The sequence below is a fragment of the Diabrotica virgifera genome, chromosome 3 (assembly GCF_917563875.1).
Source record: "Diabrotica virgifera virgifera chromosome 3, PGI_DIABVI_V3a".
Taxonomy (NCBI): Eukaryota; Metazoa; Arthropoda; class Insecta; order Coleoptera; family Chrysomelidae; genus Diabrotica; species Diabrotica virgifera.
The window spans coordinates 40028774-40055366 of record NC_065445.1 but is presented as its reverse complement, the minus strand read 5'-3'; the positions used below and the strand labels follow the sequence as shown (position 1 = coordinate 40055366).

The window sequence follows — 26593 nt, the reverse complement described above, 5'->3', positions numbered from 1 at the left end:
AAAATATATTGATTTTTTAACCGTAACTTTTTTATTTTTTATCTTAGAAAGTTTGGTAAAATAGAGTTTTGTAGGTTTTTTTAAGATCTATAACCTATTAATATTAAATCTTTTTAAAATCCTCAGTCGCAAAAAGAGGTGACTTTGAAAGGGTTGGTAAAGATGGTTTTCGCATGTTATTACAAGTTTTAATTGGTTACAGGTTTTAATTAATGGAAACCACGGTCTTCGGAATTAAATAAGCTACAATTTCATATTTAAACATTTTTTCGTATCTCTGATGCTAATTTATCTATTCTGAAGAAAAGGTCATTTTTTCCAAACTACAAAAATTCGTTATTCGCTTTTAACTCCATATTTTTAAAAACTAATCATTCTAAGCCGGTCAAACTTCTAGAACCTATTAATAATACATAAAGAAAGAAGGTCAATGACTAATTTTAATTAGGGTGGTAATTAGGAGGTTGCTTCCGATCACTTTTTCGCTGAAAAAAATAGGGACTGACATTCTTTTCATTATAAGTCACTTAATTTTTAAGATATAAACTTTTTTTATTTTTGGAGATAGATATTTTTAAATACATTAAATTAGTTTGAACAAGTTATCCTCGAAAAATGCATAGTTTTCCCGTCTTTTGACTTTGAAACTACAATATTTAGCATTTGAGGAAGAAGAGAAGGAACATATAATAAAGTATAGCTCGATTACTATTGGTCTTAAAGAAAATTTAAAAAAAAGGTTTTGTTTATTTTTTCAAAAGGTACATTTTTGTTAAGTAAAGTTGTGTTGATTAAACGAAAACTTTTGGAGTTATTAGCAGAAAACTTATTAAAAACATTGATTTTTTCGATATAAAACTAACACTTTCGATAGCGAATAAATCGAAAACTATTCATTTTATCAAAAAAATGTAAGCATATGTATTTTGCTCAGAATGAATGTTTTTACCAACTTTTGCGGTCAAAATATAATAAAAAATTTCCACCCCCGAGATGGGGTGGCAACCACCCCCATGGTAAAAGCGCCTTTCGGTATCATATAGATTTTGATCCTTGGACTATCCACTGTTTATTCTCAAATTTTCAAGCAAATCGATCCATTCTGTAAAAATTGCGAGGTTTTGTTTTTGTAAAAATTACTTGGACTATTTGCGTAATTTGAAATAGCTATTTGTATAACAAGGGAGGAAAGTGCTACTTTTCCTCCCGAGAATGAAGTTTACTGCCCGACGCGTAGCGGAGGGCAGTAATCATTCAAGGGAGGAAAAGGCACTTTACTCCCATGTTATACATATGGTTTTTCCACCTTCCTCAAATAACAAGTCATTTTTTCATTTTTACTTAATTTATTTATGTAACTAACCAACAAAATTTATTAGACCTAAAATTAACAAGTAGGTACAATATAACTGTCAACTGTCAAATATAAGTCAAATTATTAATGTAAACATTGTTAAATCAGAATAAAAATTTACTGTTTTTTACCATTCTGCCAAATACAGAGTGTTTTTAAATAAACGTTAAAATATATAGATACTTACGTAATAGAAAATAGATATTATACAGGGCGTCAATAAGTTATATTTCATGAATGAAATACTATGACGTCACGTTTACTTTTCCTCCCTAGGGAGGAAAAATATTTTCCTCCCTAGGGAGGAAAAGTTCAACTTTGCTCCCTACAATCAGGTCCGGAAAAGTATACTTTCGGTAGAGGTAGGTGGAAAAATAAATTTCTTGCACTGCAGTTTTATCATGGTTGCTAAGGTCCGTAATATACGATGCAATTTAAAACGATCTCCTTTCAATGTATTAAAGGTTTTTTTAAAATTTAATTTAAACTATTATTGCATTTTTAACACGTTTGTAGAAAAAATATTGTATGATATATGTGTTAAAAGTACATTTTTAAGGCAATTTTAAGGCGTGCCTTAAAATTGTAGTTTTAATACTTATATCATAAATAACTATAGGTCTGGATCCCGCGTATGAAAAAAAAGTTGATTAATAGCAAGCTGAAAATTTGTTAATAGCTTAAGGGTGTCTAGTCGAATAAACTTTGATATATGGTAACACTGTAACAGGGGCAGTTTTAATTGTGGAACAGGTTAAAAATTTGGAACGGTCACACCACGAAAACGGCACATTTATTTTGTCCGACAGAACAGACTTAAACTCTTCGAACAGAGATTAAACTCTCATGCAAAAATCAGACTGCTATTTATCACCTGTCATCATTCCTGGCATTTGACATATTCGACATGTTCCACTCATTAAAACGCCCATTTGGTGATAAAGAACAGTCTGATTTTTGCATGAAAGTTTAATCTCTGTTCGAAGAGTTTAAGTCTGTTCTGTCGGACAAATTTTTAACCTGTTCCACAATTAAAACTTCCCCTGTTCCAGTGTTCCCATATATTAAAGTTTGTCCGACTAGACACCCTTAAGCTATTAACAAATTTTCAGCTTGCTATTAATCAACTTTTTTTTCATACGCGGGATCCAGACCTACTATTAAAGTGAATATAATATAAATAGTATTTTTTCTCTTTTTGCGTTTTTAAATTTCTCGTTTAATTACATGTTTTGTTTTATTTATAACAAAGTTAATCCATTGCAAATAGGACTTAGGTTAGTAAGACAGTTCTCATGTTTCCATAATTTTATTGATATTTGTTAATTTTTATAACATTGACACTTTTCTCTTGGTTTTATGAATATCCTTTCTGTTTTTTTGGTAATTCATACATTTAGAAACAGTGGCGCCTTTTTTTGAACAGTTCTCTTCAGAATTCTTCTTTGTTTCCATTTTGTTGTTTGTATCTATTCTTTCTTGAAGTTCTCTCAAAAATAAATAAATAGCACCTTTAAAGCAAAGTCAAACTCGGTTAAGCATATAACACAATGCTAAAACGTAATGTTACTCTTATCTAACTAATCTGGTAGTACGTTTATTCAAATCAATAGTTATTACAATAATTTACAATTTCGGTTTACTTACACTAAAATAAACGTAAAAAAGTCTTAAAAGCATAAACATGCTTGTTGACTTAATCTGTCTAATATTGACAAGTTTATGTTTATTGTTTTTTTTACAAATCATTATTTTATTTTACAGTTTCTAATCTAATTTCTATGTTTTTTTTATCTACTATAATTTTAATTTATTAAATTGTTACACAACTCCCTGTTTTCTTTTACCCAAGCAGTAACTAATTTTTTATACAAACAAAAATTTTTGATATTTTTAAAATTTATGGGCAATTAATTGTATATTCTTAAAGCAAAATATTTAATTGACCGTTGCGTGATTGTTTTTGAAGTGTGAAGACATTCGACATTCAATTTTCTTCTTGTTTCATAATTTGACACTTTTACAGTAGGAAAAATGAAAGAATACCCATGAACGAACATATAAAACACGCTGTATTTTCCTGTCACCGTGTCACACAAAAAATTGACCAGCGCAAGTACATGTAATAATTATTGTTACATGTACTTGCACTGGACAATTATTTTCTTTGTGACACGGTGACAGGAAAATACAGCGTGTTTTATATGTTCGCTCATGGGTATTCTTTAATTTTTCCGACTGTACTTTAACAGGAATTTTATCTTTATGAATATTTTTAAGTAGCTCTAAGCAGTACAATTGCCGAACATCAAGAATCTGAGTTTCATGAAAAAGTTGGTCTGAGGGATATGTTTTTCGTTTTCCATATATTAGTTTAAGAAACCATTTCTGAGTATTTTGAAGGGTCACCAGATGGCAATCAGCTACTCCACCCCATCCTAAAATCCCATATACAAGATGAGATTGTACTAGAGACAGGTAAAGCATTTTAAGCTGTTCAACATTCAAAAACTCTTTTAAATAGCGGAATTTTGGTAGCAGTCCTCGTATTTTTCTTATATTTTTTATTTGTAAGTCCCATTTAAGGTGCCTGTCAATTAAAACTCCTAAATATTTTATGTACTCTGCTTTAGATATTTGTTGTTTTTTATTTATTTTTAATGAATTAAAAGTTGGCAGAGAATTTTTATATATTGCAAAAGGTATATATTTAGTTTTTTCATAGTTTAATGTGAGTTTGTTTATTTGCAACCATGTTTTTATAATTTTAAAGTCTTGTTCGGCTGTAATTTTAAGATCTTCCCAATTATCTGCCTTATAAAAAATTGCAGTGTCATCAGCAAAACTAATTATGTTTCCAACAGTTTTTAGTTTGAGCATGTCATTAACATAGAGTGTAAAAAGTAGAGGGCCTAAAACGGTCCCTTGCGGTACGCCATAATTAATTACTTCAGGATCACTTTTGACACCATCAATTTCTACAAATTGTTTTCTGTCAGTTAAGTAACTTTTTAGTAATGTCACAACCCTTCCTCTCAGACCATACTTCTCAAGTTTTTTCAACAAGATCTCGTGAGATATCGTGTCAAACGCCTTAGAGAGATCGACGAATATGCATAAACTACGTTTATTAGACTCAAAAGCTTCTGATATTTGTGATGTTAGTTTACAAATCGCATCTTGTGTCGATTTTCTTTCTCTAAAACCGTATTGGCAATCCGATATTATACTAAACCTATCAAAAAAACTTATTTAATTTAATCTATTTTCTAAAATTTTTTCAAATATTTTGGAAAAAAGACAACAAAGACACTGGTCTGTAGCTAATCACGTCTTCTTTATTTCCTTTTTTAAACAGAGGTTTGATTGTGCCTATTTTCAGACATTCTAGAAAGTAACCATCTTGAAAACATGCATTAATGAGAAAAGTTAAAGGAGTAATAATTTCTTCCTTAATTTGTTTGATGGTTTCTGTCTTGATCTCATCCCAGCCAGGAGATTTTTTTGTTTTTTAAAGATTGTATTGCATTTACCACTTCTTTTTGGTCAACAAGTACATGCTGCTTTCTATCCTATCTATTTCCTCATTAATAAGGAGTCATTATGAGATCTGGTGTATATCCTACATAAATTGGTAACTTTATCATATATATGCTATCTCTAACCATAATAAAAGTCCCGGGAACGAAAAACTAAAAGGTGGGAAACTGAAATCTTGCACTTTTTTACCCTTTACACCCCTCTTCGGTTCGGGTAAATATCGAACAAACAAAGTTGTCATCGAGATTTTGATTCGTGGACACGCGATCTTCGAATTACGCCTTAACGATTTGACTTGTTCGTGAAAAGAAAGATTTATTGGGGCGTTTATAATTTTTTATGAGGTATAAAGGGATGAGGATTCGGTAAACAGGACGAAAACGACAATATTTCTAGAGATAATTTTAGATCATTATTTATTATTCGGGGGTTTATGTTTTGAAGAAATTTGGGGATATTATGAGGTACGATAAGATGTGTAAATTAACGTTTATAATACCTATACTTTGGTTGTTTGGAAATTGACGATATATTATGTACGTAGATACATATATGTACTATACCTACGTAACTTAAGAAGACGCAACATGATTATGGACAGAAGGAATAATTTCTTGAACTTAATAACATAATGACTATATTTAAAGCATGCTATGACAACAATATCAATGTTTTATCTTTTATCTTTCTGACCTTTCTGTAAAACTAAAGTTTTACCTTTAATTTTTTTTGTGAAGAGACCGATTTATTTTTATTTATGATAATTGATAACCGTCTGGTACAGGGATTTTTAGTTATTACTCCTCAGTCTAATTCTAATTATTGTATTCAGAGTAAGAAAATGCCTTGAGTTCGAAGACAACAAAATTACCACCATGTGAAAGGAATCCAGAGATGGAAGCCCCAAGTAAATATAACCAGAGGAAGGCCCGTGAAAGATGGATAGACGACGTAGAGGAGGATCATAAAACCATGAACATCAAGCAGTGGCGAAGGAAAGTATCTAACAGGGCAGAATGGAAGAACATTGTTAAGCAGGTCAAGACTCAGAAAGGGTTGTAGCGCCATTAGAAGAAGAAGAAGAAGAGTTAGCGATTTTGACAGGGGTAGAATTGTTGCCTATAGAGATATGGGTTTGTCATATCGCGAAATTGGCCGTCGTGCTAATTGTACGGCAATGAGGGTTATGCGTACTTATGTGTCGTATGTGGACTCTAAATTATTCAACCAAAACAAAGTCATCGCAACCTGCTAACCAGGCAGATACTTCACTACCGAAGAGAGTAGATATAAATAAATATTATAGGTATTCATTATACGAGTACATAATGAGGTAAACAATATGTTCTAGTTTTTAAATTGAGTTTAATAGAAATCATTGACAAATATTCGTATACAGGTTGAACTACAAAAAAAATTACGATTTTCTCATACATTTTAAAACAAGAAAATTATGAGTTTCTATATGAAAATATAAAACCCTCCTATATTTTATTTTTTTCGTAAGATTGCATTTATACTCTTTTATTTTTATGAAACATTCTCTATACCTAAATCATTCAATACTTTCCGAGATATTATTAGCGTTATTAGTTTTCTTTAAATATCAGGAATACCTTCAATTTTTGTTAAGTAGAAATATTTTGAAAAGATAAAATAAATATAGGGTTTTACATTTAAAAATTATGAGAAAATCGTAATTTTCTTTCGTAGTTCACCCCGTATAAAAATATTTGCATATTGTTAACTTTATTATATTAAGAGGTGTCAGACAGGGTTGTGTGTTATCCCCAACTTTGTTTAACGTATACTCAGAAATAATTTTTAATGAAGCCTTGGAAGGACAATGTGGAGTTCGAATCGGGGGAGAAACTATTAACAACATCAGATATGCAGACGACACTCCAATATGCAGACGACACTCCAATATGCAGACGACACTCCAATATGCAGACGAATGCTCCAATAACGGACTTAATATAAATGCAACACAGACAAAGTTACTTGTGAATAGTAAACAAGACGTCGGCCCTATGCAACTAATTGTCAGTGATGAATCAATAACAAAAGTTAACCATTTTAAATACCTAGGATGTTGGATAAACGAGACACTAAACCGGATGAAGAAATTAAAACTCATATAGAAATTGCAAGTAGGTCAAGGCGAAGGTGACTTAATGAAGATGATAAAAAAGAGAAAACTTGAATATCTGGGGCATATAATGAGAGGTAGCAGATACAGGATGCTGCAGTTAATACTCAATGGAAAGATCGACGGAAAAAGAGGAATTGGTCGAAAGAAATATTCATGGCTCCGAAACCTTCGTCAATGGACTGGCTTATCAGCAGATCAATTGTTACATGCCGCACAAGATCGAGAACGATATCGGCAAATTGTTATGGAAGCTACCCACGCCTAAAAATTTGGACACGGTACTTGAAGAAGAACTTTATTATGTAAAATGAATACTTAGCTATTTATTTATTCCTTCTTTATACAATCAGCTGTATTTAATACAGCTGATCTATTATTTGTCAACTGTCTATGTTAATATTCAGTTTCTATGCATTTTCTGACGTTCTAAACGTCACTTGACATAAAAATAAACATTGCAACAAGTGAAGGGTCCAGGACTTAATAGCTCAATGTTCCTATGTGTCTAGTACGGTGGCTCTTACTGTATAACGTGTTTATTTCATAGCGACATCGAAATAAAAACGGCTCTAACTCGTTACATATGTATCTTGTATAGTATTATCAAACCCATACTGCAAGAACAGGGATTATGAGAGGAATCTAAATAGAGGAAATATACAGGGTATCCAGTTTAAATAATTGTACCTATGTTTGCTTTAACCACTAGTTAATTATCCTGTAAAATTTGGCATATTTCCTGGAGACTATTTCACTAGACTGTTTTTAACTGATAAAACGGCATAGCAACGCATCGTTTTCTACTGACAAAACTTCTTAGCGACGTGATTTCTCAGCGACAAAATTATGACAGATCCATCACGAAAGTGTCTGGTAATAACAAATAAATAAAGATTATATTTCGTTGATATGGTGCATTGTCTCGTGAAATAGTCTTGTCGAATATCATTCGAGAGAAAATTATTTACCGGCAAAATTTTCTCCTAGTTTCATTCAAGTTCGTTGCCTTTTGGTAATTTTCGCTTATGAAATTTTGACAAAATCACTCGACTGACGTCTCGTGATTTAAGTCAAAATTTAATTCGCGAAAATTGCCAGGCAACAAACTTTCATACCAGTCGAAAATATTGCCGGCAAAATTTTCTCTCTTGTGATATTATATACGAATATAATTGCCTCTAATTTTTTTAAATAATTTTTTGGGACTAAAAGTTTAATATCGACACCATAGTGTGGAGTAGCTGATGCATTTGATGTTAATGGATGTTCTTCTTTTTGTATAAACATGACTCTGTTTTTTCAATGTGCCTCCATTAAGTTGTCGTTCCTTCGTTTTCGTGGTCTTCCCACTGATCGTCTTCCTATTGGGGAACCGTCTCTCACCGTCCTTACTAAGTACCATAGGCGCCCATACTCATGGGCAGGGGGACTTGCTCCCCTAGCTTTTCGGGTGCTTTAAACTATATATGAATAATATGAAGAGTACAGGGGAAAACCAAGGAATGTCACATTTTATACATACATATTCAGATAAACACCAATAACGGTTTAATTCTTATATCTAAAAACTACTTGGGAGATTCTTAGCCGAATTCTAGCAATTCCTATTCTATAATCTTAATCTATATTAACTTAATTAATTTAATAATGTACCAAAAACTGCTAAAATTCCATATTTTTCTTCAGTGGCGTGCGGACAATCTTGGTACTTCACCTGGATACAAATTGTTAGAAAAATTATATAACCTGATGTTTCTGGTTATTGTTCTGAATCGATAGTCTAGTCCAGTGATGGGCAAAGACGGCTTGCGGGCCAACTCCGGCCCGCGAAAGTATTTAATCTGGCCCACAGAGGGTCCATCGACGTGCATAGTATACAGATAGCTTTAACACTAAATGCATTTTTTCTGTAATTCTGGCCACCCTGTAGAATTTCTTAAACTCTGTGGCCCCCCTTGAAAAAAAGTTTGCCCACCACTGGTCTAGTCGGTAGTACTGTTTTTGCTACCACATGGCGAGAAAAGCCAAAAATTCATGAAAAAGTGACATTCCTTGTTTTTCCCCTGTATTCTTCATGAGGCCATGAGAGCCAGAGTGGCCTAACTGATTTGAACATTACATAATGAAAGAAAATGATCAGAAGCTAACAATGTCCGGTTGTTTTAGTAATTGTAGGTTGACCAAAAATCATTATTGGTCAACATACAATTACTAAAACAATCGGACATTGATAGCTTCTGATCATTTTTTTTATGTAAAGTAATGTTCAAATCAGTTAGAGTTATGCCACTCTGGCTCTCATATTTTCATCCAAAATATACGAAATGTAATGTGCTACATCTTCACGTCTGCCCCCCTAAAATTTTTTATATGAGCGCCCATGCTAAATTTTTGTTACATTCTACTATTTTGTTTCTCAGTGACGGCTCGTCAGAGGAGGCAAGGGAGGCTCAGCCTCCCCATAAATTTTTTACACACTCTACACTGTTTTGTTTATCATGAATCGCGAAAACAATAAGCACTCTCACTATTATACAACGTGTAAATTCCATATTATCACTAATTATCCATACGTACGGAGCATTAGCATAAGAACGCGTGATCGCGTCTCAGTTTTATTAAATATTATTGTAGGCAGGACCCTGGGTTATCCCGAGATGCATGGACGGAGCCGAGAAGCCCAGCAGTCTCCGTTGCTAATGCTCCGTGCAGCGCAGCAGGCGTTTAAGGAGACCCGGTCTCATAACAGTAGCGTCTACGGCGCCATCACAGGCTGCCCGGAGATATACCAAGGGAGGCAGAGTAGCTTCTCGGCTCCGTTGCGTGCGTCTCGGGACAACGAATTTTAGGGTCATGACTAAAAATAATGAAAAATCTAAAAGTGCGAATTTTGTTATGAAATTTGGTATGTGGGGTTATAATAATATTTGGAACAACTTGCTCAAATAACTTTTTCCGATATCTCTAACTCAAAGCAAAATAAAGAATTTAGTTGAGTATCTTAAAAAATTTGAAGCTTCATTATGTATGGACTGCAAAACTTCAAATCTGTATTTATTTTGATATGCATAGTTATCTATTTACAAATAGATGGAATTGTTAACAAATAAACGACACAAACTTTGGTATTAAACTTTTACAATTAGACTAACTATTTTTAAAATGATATGATATCATGAAATTATGAATTAGGATGCTATTATGAAATGTAAATAAAAAATGGTCAAAAAATGGAGCCTTAAATTACATTTTTTGGCGCATTTTTTGCTAGTGCAAATTTGTCTAGATATTTTACAGTTAGGTATAGGCTCCCCTATTGTAAAAATCACGAGCCGCCACTGCTGTTTCTTACCCAGTTAGGTATTAATGTTCTACATCTTGCATCTCCGTCTGTACTTCTAGCTCTGTCCCATAGTGTCTTCCCATCAATTTTTAGCCTCTCATTAGTATGTATTATTTTTGTCCTGTCTGTGTCAAGTCGTGTTTATGCCGCGTATGTCATTATTAGTCTGATGACTTTTGTAATCTGCCTTTCATTTCTCTTCGGATATTTTTATTTCTCCATATTGTTTCATTCAGGCAATCTGCGGCTCTGTTGGCTCTATTCACTTGTTCTGAGCTTTCCATAGCTAGGTATTTAAACTCCATCACTTGCTCTAGTTTCGGATCTTAGAGCTTTAATTTATATCGTAGTAGATTTGCTTTTTAACCATGAATTTTGTCTTTTTTTTTTGGGAAATTAACATGTTAAATTTTCTGGCGGGTACATTAAATTGGTGAGGCATAAGTTTAGTCCAGAGAAATAAGATTTTTCTCGTGACACATCCCCCTCCAGGCCGAAACCAAATTTTTTGAGTAGTATGGACATCTATATTAATAACCTTTATGTTTCCTGCAGCCCATTTTGATGATATACATAGTTATAAACAAATGAAGATCAAAAAACGGTGAATTTTCGCTTTTTTCGTCTATAACCAAAAAGTAAAGCATTTTAAACAAATTTGAGAGTAAGAAACTCATAAATCGTCTAAAAAATTTCAATATGGCGTTCGCTGAATATGTCTATCCTTATTGGTTGCTAAGAAAATTGCAAAATAAATCATAAATTTTGAGTTTTTATAAATATTCATAACTTATGTAAAAATTAACTTAGAACCTTCTTATTACACGAATTGCTGAGACTTCTGGTGCTTAAATTATATTTTAAATTTAAAAGCAATTGGTAAAATAGTTTAAAAGTTATTTAATTTGTTTATCCCAAATTAATTTTTTTTTCAATACTATAGTCAGGAAATTATGAGGTTACAGTAAGACTTCTGACAGTTTATTGAAGAAGAACATTTATACTATTAACTTAATTAAAATGACAAAAAGTAATTTTAAACAGTGTAAAGTTATTTTACAAAAACACGTCGATTTCTTGCTTACTTATAAACAATTAGAATAACTTTTTAACCGTTACCCGTAGAAAAATTATTTTTTCATATTTGGAAAGACTGAATTTTTATACATAGGGACGAAGTTAGCCCTCCCTTTTTTTTAATTTACATGTTTTTGCAAAATAATTTTGCAGTATTTAAAATTATTTTTTGTCATTTTTTTTTAATTAAATTAATAGTATAAATCTTCTTCTTTCATAAATTATCCAAAGTATTAGTGTAACTTCATCATTTTCTGAGTTATAGCGTTGCAAAAAAAAATAATTTGGGACAAACAAATTTTACAACAAAACCTTTTAAACTATTTGACCAATTGCTTTGAAATTTAGGGTATAATTTAAGCACCAGAAGTCTCAGCATTCCGTGTAATAAGAATGTTGTAAGTTAATTTTTACATAAGTTATGAATATTTATAAAAACTCAAAATTTATGATTTATTTTGCAATTTTCTAAGAAACCAATAAGGATAGGCATATTCAGCGAACGCCATATTGAAGTTTTTTATATGATTTATGAGTTTCTAACTTTTTGTTTATAGACGAAAAAAGCGAAAAATTACCGTTTTTTGAGCTTCATTTGTTTATAACTATGTATATCATCAAAATCGGCTGCAGGAAACATATAGGTTATTAATATAGATGTCCATACTACTCAAAAAATTTGGATTCGGCCTGGAGGGGTTGTGTCACCAACAGGATATTTTTTTCCTTTATTTCTCTGAACTAGTTGTAAATCATCTTCACTTTAAGAGATTGTTTTTCTCCCATTTATTCTTTTTTAGTTAATGGATATTGTGTAGTACACAAAAATGTTAGCTTAATAAATAAACTAATTTATTATCTTTATAACATTTTTAATATTTATTATTTAGCGTATGGCTATATCACAGTTTTTGTATATAATAAAGATAACAATACATTTAAATCATAATTAATTTTTATAAACGAAAATTTGGTTGAAATTCGTTTTATAAGTGTGTTTCTTGTATTGCGACCAGATCAATATCGTTATCCTTTAATAGTCTATATAAAATTTGACATTTTGATCTACTTATACCTTCTATATTTAATTGGCAAACTCTTACATTGGGTCCAATTTCTTTGGTAATTTGTTCGTTGGTAAGTCCATTTATTAACTGTCATCCTTAAATATTCTAAAACAACTGTGATATACTTCTGCCAGGAGATCTTTGAAAATATTGTCTGGCGCCTCTTGTGTAGTTCTTTAGTTTACTAATAATATTTAATAATACTTTTATTTTAAATCAATGTATTCATAAATGAATTTTGTCTTTTTTGGAAAATTAACATGTTACAACTTTCTGGCGGGTACATTAAATTTCTGCAGCATACGTTGTAAATCATCTTCAGTTTGAGAGATGTTTTGTTTTAAATTGTTTTTCTCCCATTTATTCTTTTTAGTTAATGGATATTGTGGGTATAAAAAAATGTTAGCTTAATAAATAAACCAATTTAATATATTAGAACATTTTTAATAATACTTTTATTTTAAATCAATGTATTCATAAATAATCTTGTCACTGGCATACTAGCAAAAACCATGTAACTTAAAACTCATTTCATAAAGTTTATAAGTTATGCTGATGAGTTTTGTTATCAGAAGATTACGTACCTATCAGCTTTTAATCATTCGCATACTTTGGTGTGTTTTTATCAAATAAGGCTAATAAGAAAATTCATGATAAAACATTCGGAAATGTTTAAATACAACACGCAATTAAAAAAAAGCAGCATAAAATTTAGACGAATTAGTACAAAGTGTACCTACTTAAAATTTACCTTTTTGAGTAATTTTTTATGCTGAGAATTTAAAAAAAAATCCGATAATTTTGTCTAAAAGTACAGAAAATATTTTTTTTAGGTTATACTTTAATAAGTTACATGGTTTTGAATAGCATTTGAAATGTTTTCTAAGTACTAGCTAGGATTTTTTTATTTATTATCTAATCAATCACATTTTACACTAATATTCTCAAAATCACATTTAGATTTTAATAAAAAATTCTCCATTTGTAAAATTTAAATTGTTCTCCATAGTAAATGCAAATTTATAAAGTAAAAAAACACTAAACTATCTATCATTAATATAGGTCCCATAGATAATAATAAATAGAAAGAATATTATAATAGTTATTTTCTTAACAAGTGCAGAAAGTCATTCTTTTCCGCACGCGACTGCAGTTTGCCGAACGACGCGAAGCGGGAGTTCGGCAAGCAGTCGAGTGCGGAAAAGAGACTTTCTGCAAGCGTTAGGAACAATATTTTTTCTACGAGTCTTTAAAAAATGACCAAATCTTAATCAATTAATTTAATTAATATGAAAATACATACACAAATTAATTCTTTGACAAGGTTGTCAAAATTAAACTTCAGCATAATTGGTTAGCATAAAGACGATCTTGGTTTCCATGACGATGATTCAAAACCACTGTTATTGTCTACTGATTTAACTTTCGAATATTATATCAAAATTATTTTATTTCATCGAATTCTCGCGTTAATTTCATTAAAACATGAACACAATAAGATATATTTGAAATAAATTGGTAAATAATATCTAAATATTAGTTTATTGCATGTATTATAATTACTTTAAGGCCATATTAACATATCTAAATTAACACGCATGCGGAAAAGTAAAACGCGTGCGGAAAAGTAAAACGCGTGCGGAACAGTAAAACGCGTGCGGAAAAGTAACACGCGTGCGGAAAAGTAAAACTTTCTAAACTAAAACGCGTGCGCGAAAGTAGACATTTTTGCACGCTCGTAGAAAAAGTATATTTCCTATTTGATGGTTCTAAACTATAAATTTTTAATGACTATATTAATTTGAACAGTTAGAAGCTCCAAAGTACATCAAAAGTACAAAGTACACCAAAATACAAAGCGGTACAAAGGCTTTAACGATGTATCAAAAAAGACATAAACAATATAGATAAACATGATTTGATTTCTTTTAACTTTTTATTTTATTATCACAAAAAGTTCTTCATCATGAAAACTGATATTAAATTTTACAAATGGAGACCAAAATGCAAACAGGTTACTACATAATTTAGGTTAAATGCAATTATAACTTATTCGAGAAGAATAATATTTATTACAAAATATGACCTGCAAATATTAAATAAATAGTACGACATCTGTTATAACAAAATCTCACGAATATCAAATTTACAAAATTATATTTTGGATAAACACAAATTTTTTGTTTCTGGAAAAACATTTTATAAATAAACCACAAAATTAACTTGAATAAAGTAAAAAATATAGAGCAGCCTAGGTTCCATAGCATCTCGTAATGCAACAGGCTGTAACCCGACAAATGGTAACGGCCAATTCGTAACGGGGACAGTTCGTAACTATACATATTCGTAACGCCAACATTTAATTTTTTTGGCAAATTTAATATTATGAATTTATACAAAAATGCATTTTGCATACATTCCTATACTAAAAGTAATATGTAGTACTTTTTTTAAGACCACTTCTTTTTAAATGTATTTCACACACATTTTTGCATATATTCTTATTAATATGACAACTAAAGAATTAAAACAAATTATCTTGAATTATAACTTTAAAGTAGTAAAACTAAGTGTGAAAAATAATGAAACAAATAAAAACAGTTTAATAATAATGTATCTATTAGTATAATCATTAATACAATTTACATTACTAAGCTTTGTTTTTAAACCAAGAGGAGTAAACTAAAAAGACAGATCCACACCCAAGAAAGTCACTAAAAATATCACCAAATACATCTTCTTTTTTGGTTGATCATATCGGCCTATGACGGTATATAAATATTATAAAATCCATATACATAAAAACAACCATTTTTTATATAAAAAGACTAAAAATCTAAAAATTAAAGGAATAACGCAGAAAATACAAAAAATCGTTGATATAACTTAATTAACCTATGAAATGTCAATAATGTCAAAATTTTATAAACGTCATTAGTGTCAAAATTTGATAACAGTGGAGTAAACTTGCCTGAGGTTGGATTATATTTATTTTAAGACATAATTTTAAAAATTTATTTCTCCACAAAATATGAACTGTGTTAAAATGTGAAAAAATAAACAGCATAATTCGATTTTGACGTTACGAATTGTACTGTTACGAATATGTATAGTTACGAACTGTCGCCGTTACGAATTTTCCGTTACCCTGTGTGTGGTTACAAACTTTCGTGTTACGAGATGTTTTGTCCCGAGCAGCCTAGGGAGTTGTAACTAATAGCAACACTTAATTTAACTCATAACCAACAACATTCTTCTTGGACGTCTAAGAGGAATGAGGTTGGTTATCAGATTGATTATCTTCTTTTTCAGGTAGAGCTAGATCACTTGGTGGTGCCCTTGGGGATTTGCTGGCTCTTCGCTGGTTTAGCAAAGATGGTGTCCAACTAAAAGCTAGAGAGCTTGGTTCAACACCAAGACTTTCAGCATTGTCGCTCATAGGAGGGGGTGAAACGGATGGCACAACAGGAAATTTAGAATGAGAAGTAGAATGCTTCTTTTTTTCCTTCATTGGTGAATCCTTCCTTCGAGTTTGGTCATGCTCAGGATAACAATTTATGGAGCGTAAAAATGATTCCAATGGACCCATAACTGATTCTTTTGTGATCTGAGATATAGGAACCGTTTCAGTCCATACCCCAACTGGATTAGTACTAGGTTCAGCTCCTGACATATCCAATTGCCTAAATCTATGTTTAAGTTTTTTTCTATTTTCTGCAGTAAAGTTACCAGCACTTATAATTGAATTATCTGTTGAAAGTGATCCAAGCAAAGCTAAATCTAGATTTGAAGCAGTTAGATCTAACAAATTATTTGCAGGATCTTGAGCTGTGTTCCTTGGAGAATTTTCAAAGAAATTAAGTAATTTTAATCTATCTTCAAATGAACTACCCATTTCAGTAGGAGAGAGTGCAGTAGCACCTACAAAACTACTATTAGCAGAACTATTATCATGTTCTAACATTCTTTGTGCCATAGAGAATTCTGCATATTCAACATCATTCTCCCCGGACATTGTTTCAATATCCACATCATTTTCGTCATTAGATATTACTTCTCTATGCTCCAATTCTTCTATTAAAGCTTCAGGTTCACTTAAATCACTTTCACTGCTACTGCTAGATAACATTAAAGAGGATACAGCGGTATTTAAAAGGTTAGGAGAACTTAGAGAAACGCTAAGTCCAAGACGATGAGGAGAATTTGGCTTTTTTGTTGAATTATCTACTTTCCCTTTTGAAGAACAAGGACATTCATCGGATTTTGTTTGTGTATTTGATTCTACAGATACTAGACTTTTAGCAAAATTTGCTAACTCATTTGAAAAAGATTTGCCAGCAGGGCCATGAGATGTTGAAGCCACTGGACTACAATCTGTATCTCTATCTGGACTGGGTAACGTGTATATATTCTTTACTAACGAAATGTTGGATACATCAGATTGCTTTTTTGGCCTAAGGCTTGATGCTACAGCATTCCTAGATATCTCAGCAGCTAAACGTTCCTTTGATTCGTTAATCTGTGTTATGTATTGATGCTGCACAGTTTGTAACTGATTAATATACCATTGTTGATCCCTACACCTTTGATAAAACGTTGGAGCTCTTACTTGAAATCTCAAGACAAGAGTATCCTTGGCTTCATTTAAATATCCCTCACTTGCCAAGAGATCAAGACGGAAAAATCTATTATAACCCCAACATTCTCCTACTTCAAAATCTGAAGCAAATTCCCTAACTACGTTTTTTGAAGAATCTCTACTGGCTTGATGAACCATCTCAACTCTGTATTCATATTTGGATGTTTCTGGATAGCCTGCACTAAGCTCTAGAAAAACGGAAAGATAGTTTCCTCTTACCACTCCATTTCCGTCTGGATACACCTTCAATCTCCAACAAAGACCATTACAGTGTAATGGTGTTGAGTAAATAGGATCAGCCTTACGCTGGTAACGTGAAAAACCATGCATTACAAAAGTACAACTGTCATAAGCAGGTACTATTTCACTATGAAAATCTGCAGGAACGGGTGCAGTCACAAAACTAGTCATTGGTTTTTTTCTTATTGTATGAATCATTCTCGAAATTTCATTACTTTTTGATATCAGTTCTGATCTAGTGGATACATGCAATTGATGTTCTATTTCATGAAGTAAATGTTCTAATTGTTCAGTTTCTTGTGTGAGTGAATCTTTTTGTCCCATGAGAGTAAGTAATTTTGTTTTTAATTGAGAATCTAGCCTAGCAATCATTACTTTTACAGCATTTCTAATTTCCCTTACTCTATCATCTTTAGCTGACCTCACAGATTCAACATTCCTTTCTACTTCTTGTACAATACTAATTAATTCCATTAACCTTCGGCGTAACTGAGCAATTTCATCTTTAATTTGGGTAACGTGTTGTTCATAAACTTCATCTAGAGGTTTAAATGTATGTCCTGAATGAGTTCCTCCCCAAAGGGCGCACTGATGGCAGATACAGCATCTACAAGTCCAGCAATAAACTGAAAGCTTTTCCAAATGAGTTGAACACTTATCCCTGTCATTTTCATCATTCCTACTTCCATTAAGACTAACAGCTTGCAAACTATCAAGCTGTTGGGTTACTTCTTCAACCCATCTGCAGTTCACGAGTTCATGCAAGTGTAGAGAAGCTCTGCAATGAGGACATTGAGATCTTTGTTCTGTTAACCATCTGCGGATACAAACATAGCAACACAGTTTCGAACAATGTGGGCACAGATGAGCATCTCTAAGTTTTTCCATACAAATAAAACATCTGAAAACCTCAGCAAGTGTTTCCACGCTATGTTCGTCATGTTTTGTTCCTACTTTGTTTCTAGTAGCCATTTGACAGAAGCTAACTTCTTAGATACCTGAAAAAATATTTTGGATCAAAAAAAAAGCAAAAACCATTCAATGGTTAAAAACGCAGATATAGTATGTCCAAATATCTTGATTATTGAGAAAAACGTTTTGAAGTTTTCACATTATTTCGTTGGTATACTGCGAAAACCAGGTAAATGACAAATTTTAAAATATTGAGTTAAGTGTACCAAAATTCTCAGCCTTTTACGCTCTAGATGCAGGTAAAACCCAATAAATGATATGACTTACCATTCAGCAGATAATTTGTGTAATAAACAAATAAGTTACACCTAACCAACTTTTCATTTTCAAATAAAACAATATATCGCTACTTATTTCCATAAAATCAAAGTTATGTTGCATGTAAAACCAACTAAGCGCATATATATATTTGCCGGACAACAATATATTTCTACTGCTGTATATCTACCATATTCAATAAAAATATGATAAATGTCTTTAATACAGTGTGATTTATTTTGATTTACAGGTAAAACCCGGTAAGTGATCGCACCTCGATCTTAAATTTAGGTTTAATCAGCTAGGTCTCTTAACTTGCTCAAACTAATGATAGAATATTATTTCTGATATATGCATCTTTCACTAGCATATCGAATATCAAACACAACTGGTCCGCTTAATTCAAAATAAAGCACTAAACTTTAAAAACCTTTTTTCTCCATTTCGGTATTTCGACATTTACCTGGTTTTCGCAGAATACCGACGATTTTTTGTTTTGTACTGGTGATATATTGATATAAATATAATTTTTGTGTAATATGTTTGGTTGTCATTATTAGTTTAATGTAGTTCATTTTCAAAATATTAAGTGTTATTGGACTAAAAAATGTATTTTTTGAAAATTTGTATGGACATAGAATATGTAACCCATATAATTAAAATAATGAATTTATTAAAGTTCTCTTTATTGTATGCCTTATTTGTTTAAAGAAAATAGTGGGTAGAACACAAAAGCAATATATTTTATTTATAGTATTCTTCTTCATCTTCAGGGGTCAGCCAAGATACAAGATATTTTGTTTTTTTAACGTAGGAAGACTTTTCAAATACGTTTTATAAACTGTATATACTTTACTGTAAATACAGTAAGTCTTTCTTTTTTTTCTCATATGAAAAGTATTTTATAATATTTAGATTTTAACTTGACATCTGTAACTTGTTTAGTATGTCTTTTATTTTATATGACATTAAACTCTTAAACAATGTTCATTAGTCAATGAATATTTATAGAGTGCGTCCATAAAGTAATGCATAAATTCGTTATTTCGTAAACCAGAGACTTCAAGGAAAAATCCAGAAACAGGTCGAGTTTTATTTTTAAATTACGATTTTTTGTAATATATATCATACTAGTGACGTCATCCGTCTGGGCGTGATGACGTAATTGATGATTTTTTTAAATGAGAATAGGGGTCATGTGATAGCTCATTTGAAAAGGTATTCAATTCTCTATTCACTAATTTAAACATTAACATAATTATTTATACAGGGTGTTTAAAAACATTTTTTTAATTAAAATAATTGAGACAGAAAAAAGAATGTATGTAATTTATTTAAATCAAAATGCGTTTTACTACTGTAAGACAAAAAAAAATTATTTGACAAATAAACATTGATTAAACATTGATTTTCGCTTAAACGAAATATTCAAACTGGCAAGAGGCAAGTGGGTGGAAGCTTTAACATTGAATTTAAGCGAAAAACAATATTTATTTATCAAATAAACATTTTTTCCTGTTTTCTGACAACATTAAAATGTATTTTGAATTAGATAAATTACATACATTCTTCTATTTGTCTCAATTATTTTAATTAATAAAATGTTTTTTTGAACACCTTATATAAATAATTATGTTAATGTTTATATTATGGAATAGAGAATTTAATACCCTTTTAAATGAGATATCACACGACCCCAATTCTTATTTAAAAAAATCATCGATTACGTCATCACTCCCAGATGGATGACGTCACTAGTATAATAGATATGCCAAAAAATCGGAAATTAAAAATAAAAATCGACCTGTTTCGGGATTCTTCTTTAAAGTCACTGGTTTACGAAATAATGAATTTATGCGTTACTTTATGGACTCACTGTATTGAATAACAAATGGTCATGTTTTTTTGAAATCGGAACCACTTAACCTGAAGCCATTTTATTGGATCACCTAATGCATTAGTTTTCCTATTTTGCATTATAAGTGATGAAAGATTCTGCAGCTCATACAAATCTGTTTATTTCAGGTTATAAACTTCATAGTATATGTGGTGGTTTGTGTCATGCTAATCAAAATTGCCCATTCTTCGGTCATGAATATCTTTTTGTGCTTACCAGCATGCACAATTGGTGCATGAATTGAGTCAGATTCCAAATAAGAATGGCCAGATTTCATAAACTTTAGATCGATTGTTTTAAGATTGTCAATTATTGTAACTGGTTGCGGTTTTGCCCACCACATGTGTCCTATATGTTCAACAGTTTCTGGCAAACTATACAGGTATTTTAAAAGGCATGCACCTATATCTGAGGCACCTTTGGATCCCTGGGTTTCATCCCACACATAGCAATGACCACTTTTATTAAATGAATCATAAATGGTAAAATTAAAAACTGAAATGGCACTATCAATATTGCTTCTAAGTCAAATGTGATCAGTGATCATGCTATAATTGACTCATTGTTCTTCAATGGATTTCTTCTTGTCTGCTTTTTTCATTGTCATAGCTTCTTCTTCCCTTTGCTTATGGAGTTTCCAATTATTTTCCAAAGAAGATTTGGCTGAGGCGTTATAATAAATATTACACATAGAATATTGATCCTTTTTGGGAATGTGTTAAAAATTGATCTATCAACATTGATGGAAGCAGGCGTTATTTTTTCCTCTAGGCAATATTCATTTTTGTATAATCTGTACATAATAAAATGGTTAAGTCAAAAGCCAAATAAAGTTTCTTTGTATCACGATGACTATAATGTGATTCCATTTTTGGAAAAAAATTATATGAATTGTCACGTGATTTTTAGGTGTGTCGGGTGTAATGTTAACTGGAACTTTCCCTTTTTGCCCATCACAACCTACGTAAGCCCCCATGGTACAGTTTGTCGAACCTAGGAATAAGTTTAAAAATCTTACAATCGTCATATGGTGTTGTGGCGATTGTAAGATTTTCTAAGGTGTTCCTAGGTTTGACAAACTGTATGTCCGCATATACCTAACATGTTATTAGCTCAGTTTCAAATCATTTAAAGAGCACCAATATTGCATGTCTGTACAAACAATATTTACTGCCATGATAAATTTGATGGAGTGAGTACTAATATTGTATGTTTGAAACATACTATGTTTGTACACTTCCAATGAACATACCATGTTTGTGCAAGTCGATTTTTAATAAAAATGGGAAATACTATGTTTAGGCACTGCGGTTTAACCTATTCAAAATAATTCTAGACTTATAATAATTGTACAGAACATTCATATGACTACTAAATATTCCATACTAAATCAGCAAGAACTGGACATACTATCTTTGTGCTTTAACCCATGGATTTATAGAGTTTGACCCTTGCTGACCTCTTTTGTGTAAGTTGAAAATGAGAGCAATATTGAATAAGTGAATTGTTTCCTTCCTGTGTATTGTTACAGTGATCTTTAAAAAGTATTTTATGCCAAGAGCTCAACAAAAGAAGTAATTTAGATGGGTTTTATTTACAGTTAGGTATGTATCATAAAGGTCAACAAATATTTAGCATCAAATTTTATAACATGCAAATTAAATGCAGACAAATAAACTACTACGAATCACTTGTAAAATACGCACAAACAAATAACTAATTAAAGCAACACAAATAAATTATTTACAAATACAAAATCAATAGTTTTCTAACCTCATTAACCACCAAAACGTCACTGATTTCCTGTACTCTTCAAATTCACTGGACGAGTAATGTACTATATATTTGTCCAACATCTATAACATCTTTGTAATGGTTGGTTCATCAGGTTACCATAAAATCATTTAAAAATAAAAAAAATTGGATTCCACAAGAACTATTTACACAGTCACTAAACGTCAAATGAACAGAACAACACAAAACAAAAGACAAAGACAAAAGGGGGAAAAAGCAGGCAACGCAGGCAGAGAACACAAAACGGCAAGTTTACACGAGACAAAACGTGGGCGAAACTGATGACCTACCGATATGTTCGATAGTACAGTCGCTTAACCTGCTTTTATTAAAAAATGGAAAAATTTAAAAGCGCAATTGGAAATTCCATCATTTATATTTGGACAAAACCATAAATAGTATAACTACCTACTGCATATAATTTTGTTAATATAAATATATTATAAACTTTAATTAACCAAAAATTATGCTCACTGTGATAGTTGATTTTCCCGTGAACGGCTTGACGGATTCCCCTATTTTTTTTTATTATTTTAGATTTTTCTTTGGGATTTACACTTTTGGTTACATTTTTACTCAAACTTCTTTTTTGAGCTTATACCGAGTGGAGGAAAATAATTTTTTTTCTTATGCTAAATTTGAGACACCATGGAAGAAGGACCAGGTACATACATACAAGGGTGAGTATGAGTATACATCGGAATTGTATTGTAGCCTTATGTTTTGTGAACATTTTGTTCACAAAACATTTTGTGTATCTTTAAAAACAAAGAAAATAGACGATTTTATTTTTTAACATTGTGTTTTAACTGAAACAATAATGAACTACCCATTTCAGTAGGAGAGAGTGCAGTAGCACCTACAAAACTACTATTAGCAGAACTATTATCATGTTCTAACATTCTTTGTGCCATAGAGAATTCTGCATATTCAACATCATTCTCCCCGGACATTGTTTCAATATCCACATCATTTTCGTCATTAGATATTACTTCTCTATGCTCCAATTCTTCTATTAAAGCTTCAGGTTCACTTAAATCACTTTCACTGCTACTGCTAGATAACATTAAAGAGGATACAGCGGTATTTAAAAGGTTACTAGAACTTAGAGAAACGCTAAGTCCAAGACGATGAGGAGAATTTGGCTTTTTTGTTGAATTATCTACTTTCCCTTTTGAAGAACAAGGACATTCATCGGATTTTGTTTGTGTATTTGATTCTACAGATACTAGACTTTTAGCAAAATTTGCTAACTCATTTGAAAAAGATTTGCCAGCAGGGCCATGAGATGTTGAAGCCACTGGACTACAATCTGTATCTCTATCTGGACTGGGTAACGTGTATATATTCTTTACTAACGAAATGTTGGATACATCAGATTGCTTTTTTGGCCTAAGGCTTGATGCTACAGCATTCCTAGATATCTCAGCAGCTAAACGTTCCTTTGATTCGTTAATCTGTGTTATGTATTGATGCTGCACAGTTTGTAACTGATTAATATACCATTGTTGATCCCTACACCTTTGATAAAACGTTGGAGCTCTTACTTGAAATCTCAAGTTTACACGAGACAAAACGTGGACGAAACTGATGACCTACCGATATGTTCGATAGTACAGTCGCTTAACCTGCTTTTATTAAAAAATGGAAAAATTTAAAAGCGCAATTGGAAATTCCATCATTTATATTTGGACAAAACCATAAATAGTATAACTACCTACTGCATATAATTTTGTTAATATAAATATATTATAAACTTTAATTAACCAAAAATTATGCTCACTGTGATAGTTGATTTTCCCGTGAACGGCGTGACAGTATTTTTTTTTATTATTTTAGATTTTTCTTTGGGATTTACACTTTTGGTTACATTTTTACTCAAACTTCTTTTTTGAGCTTATACCGAGTGGAGGAAATATAATTTTTTTTCTTATGCTAAATTTGAGACACCATGGAAGAAGGACCAGGTACATACATACAAGGGTGAGTATGAGTATACATCGGAATTGTATTGTAGCCTTATGTTTTGTGAACATTTTGTTCACAAAACATTTTGTGTATCTTTAAAAACAAAGAAAATAGACGATTTTATTTTTTAACATTGTGTTTTAACTGAAACAATAATAAATTAATAATAAAAAATAACAACAGTTAACAAAACTTTAAAAACAAAAAGAAATGTAACGGAAAAACTAATATTGAGTTTTCTCGTTCTAATTCTAATAACAGATTCACATCGCCTAGGCAAGCTAGATGCGAAGCAGGCTGTTTGATTTTGTTCTATGGAGTTTCAGACAGCAATAACCATAGTTTTAGACTTTATCAGCCCAAGCAGAAATGTATTGATAAAGTCTTATTGTCTACCGGCAATATTCCATAAGTGATCAATAGGATTCATTTCGGGACTGCGAGGGGGCCAATTCAATATCTGAATATTTACAGATGGAAAAATGAAAGAATAGTGCTTTTCATTAAGTCACTTTTGTTTCGGGCTTCTGTCATATGTCGTATAATCCGTGTATATTAATATTATACACAGATTATACATAATATAACAGAAGCTTGAAACAAATGACAATCGATGAAAAGTCCTATACACATGAACGATCACACCAATCACATATTTTGTATTTGCTGTTTTTTCCATAAATAACAAACGAGAGAGATAGATTATTAATTATCTGAATAATAAGTGATTGATGTGATCGTTCATGGGTATAGGGCTTTTCATTCACAGTCATTTGTTTCGAGCTTCTGTCATGTGTCACATAATATTAATATACAGTGTGTCAATTTTAAAACTTACAATGGCTATATCTCACGAACAAAAGCTGAAAACGAAAAATACTTGAAACCGTTTCTAGGATAGTAAGGGGGAACTAAAATGACATGAAAGAGAACTCACCCCCATCAACCCCCTAGGCCCCACCCACCACAACCAAAAAAGTTTAAATTGCAAACCCCTACTTGTGATACATCATTGAAAAGGCTATAAAAAATGCTATCCAATGGTATAAATAATATTATACAGGGTGAAGCAATAATTGTGAAACTTTGGCTTAAATGAAAAATTTAATGAGGTTTTGTTGAACTACAAATTTGATAAAAATGTCAATTAAGTAAATGTTCAAAGTGGGTTCCGTTGTTTTGTAAACAATAATAAAGTCTATTTTCAAATTCTGCACGAAATTTGACAAATGTTTTTCTAGTAATAGGGCGACATGCTTGAGTAATTATTTCTCGCAATTTCCCAAGTGACGCAAGTTAGTTTTATAAACAACTGATTTGAGGCAAAAATGGCAAATTAAGTTTTAATTAAAAAAAAGATACGAGCGGACACTTACCATTTAAAATAATAGTCCGGGAGATAGCATTACAAATACAAAAGTCATAGTAAGCCAGCTGATATTAACACCCTGTATAATTATTATTTATACCATTGGATAGTACTTTTTATAGTAGGATAGTATATTACTTTTTTCTATGGGGTTACCCTAAATCAGTTGTTTATAAAACTCAACTTGCTTCACTTGGGGAATTGCGAGAAAAAATTACTCAAGCTTGTCGCCCTATTACTAGAACATTTGCTAAATTTCGTGCAGAATTTGAAAATAGGCTGTATTATTGTTTACCAAACAACGGAATTCACATTAAATATTTACTTAATTGACATTTTTAATAAATTTGTAATTCAACAAAACCTTATTAAATTTTTCATTTAAGCCAAAGTTTTACAATTATTGCTTCACCCTGTATAATTATTATTCATACCATTGAATAGCATTTTTTATAGCCTTTTCAATGATGTATCACAAGTAGGGGTTTGCAATTTAAACTTTTTTGGTTGTGATGGGTGGGGCCTAGGGGGTTGATGGGGGTGAGTTCTCTTTCATGTCATTTTAGTTCCCCCTTACTATCCTAGAAACGGTTTCAAGCATTTTTCGATATCAGCTTTTGTTCGTGAGATATAGCCATTGTAAGTTTTAAAATTGACACACTGTATCTACGTCATACGTTATTGGTATTGCCAATGATACAAACCGAAGACGTATGACGTAGATATATTAATATTAGGTGACACATGACAGAAGCTCGAAACAAATGACAATCGATGAAAAGCCCTATTCTTTCATTTTTCCGACTGTACCTCACTGAAATATTGAGTAAATACACCAAATCCGTTCTTGCTGTCAAGGAAATTCCATCCCAAAACATCACAGAGCCTCCATTAAACAATCTCGTCTCTCTTATGTTGCG

The 26593-nt window shown here is 31.5% G+C and overlaps 1 protein-coding gene across 4 annotated transcripts in view; it reads right to left on the bottom strand.

Moving 5' to 3' along the window:
• Window positions 1–26593, bottom strand: part of LOC114328965 (E3 ubiquitin-protein ligase TRIM37) — a 215095-nt gene that overhangs the window by 139146 nt on the left and 49356 nt on the right. The window contains exons 1-2 of one of the 4 annotated variants that reach the window (XM_028277964.2): window positions 22316–22573; window positions 12944–18413 (exon numbers count right to left, since the gene is read on the bottom strand). The exons of 2 other annotated variants lie outside the window; for them this stretch is intronic. In XM_028277964.2, coding sequence (XP_028133765.1) covers window positions 15802–18387 — 2586 coding nt within the window. In that variant the 5' untranslated portion in view covers window positions 18388–18413; window positions 22316–22573 and the 3' untranslated portion in view covers window positions 12944–15801. Of the gene's footprint in view, window positions 1–12943; window positions 18414–22315; window positions 22574–26593 lie in introns of those variants that run through there. One more of the 4 variants, XM_028277965.2, reaches the window with a different exon arrangement.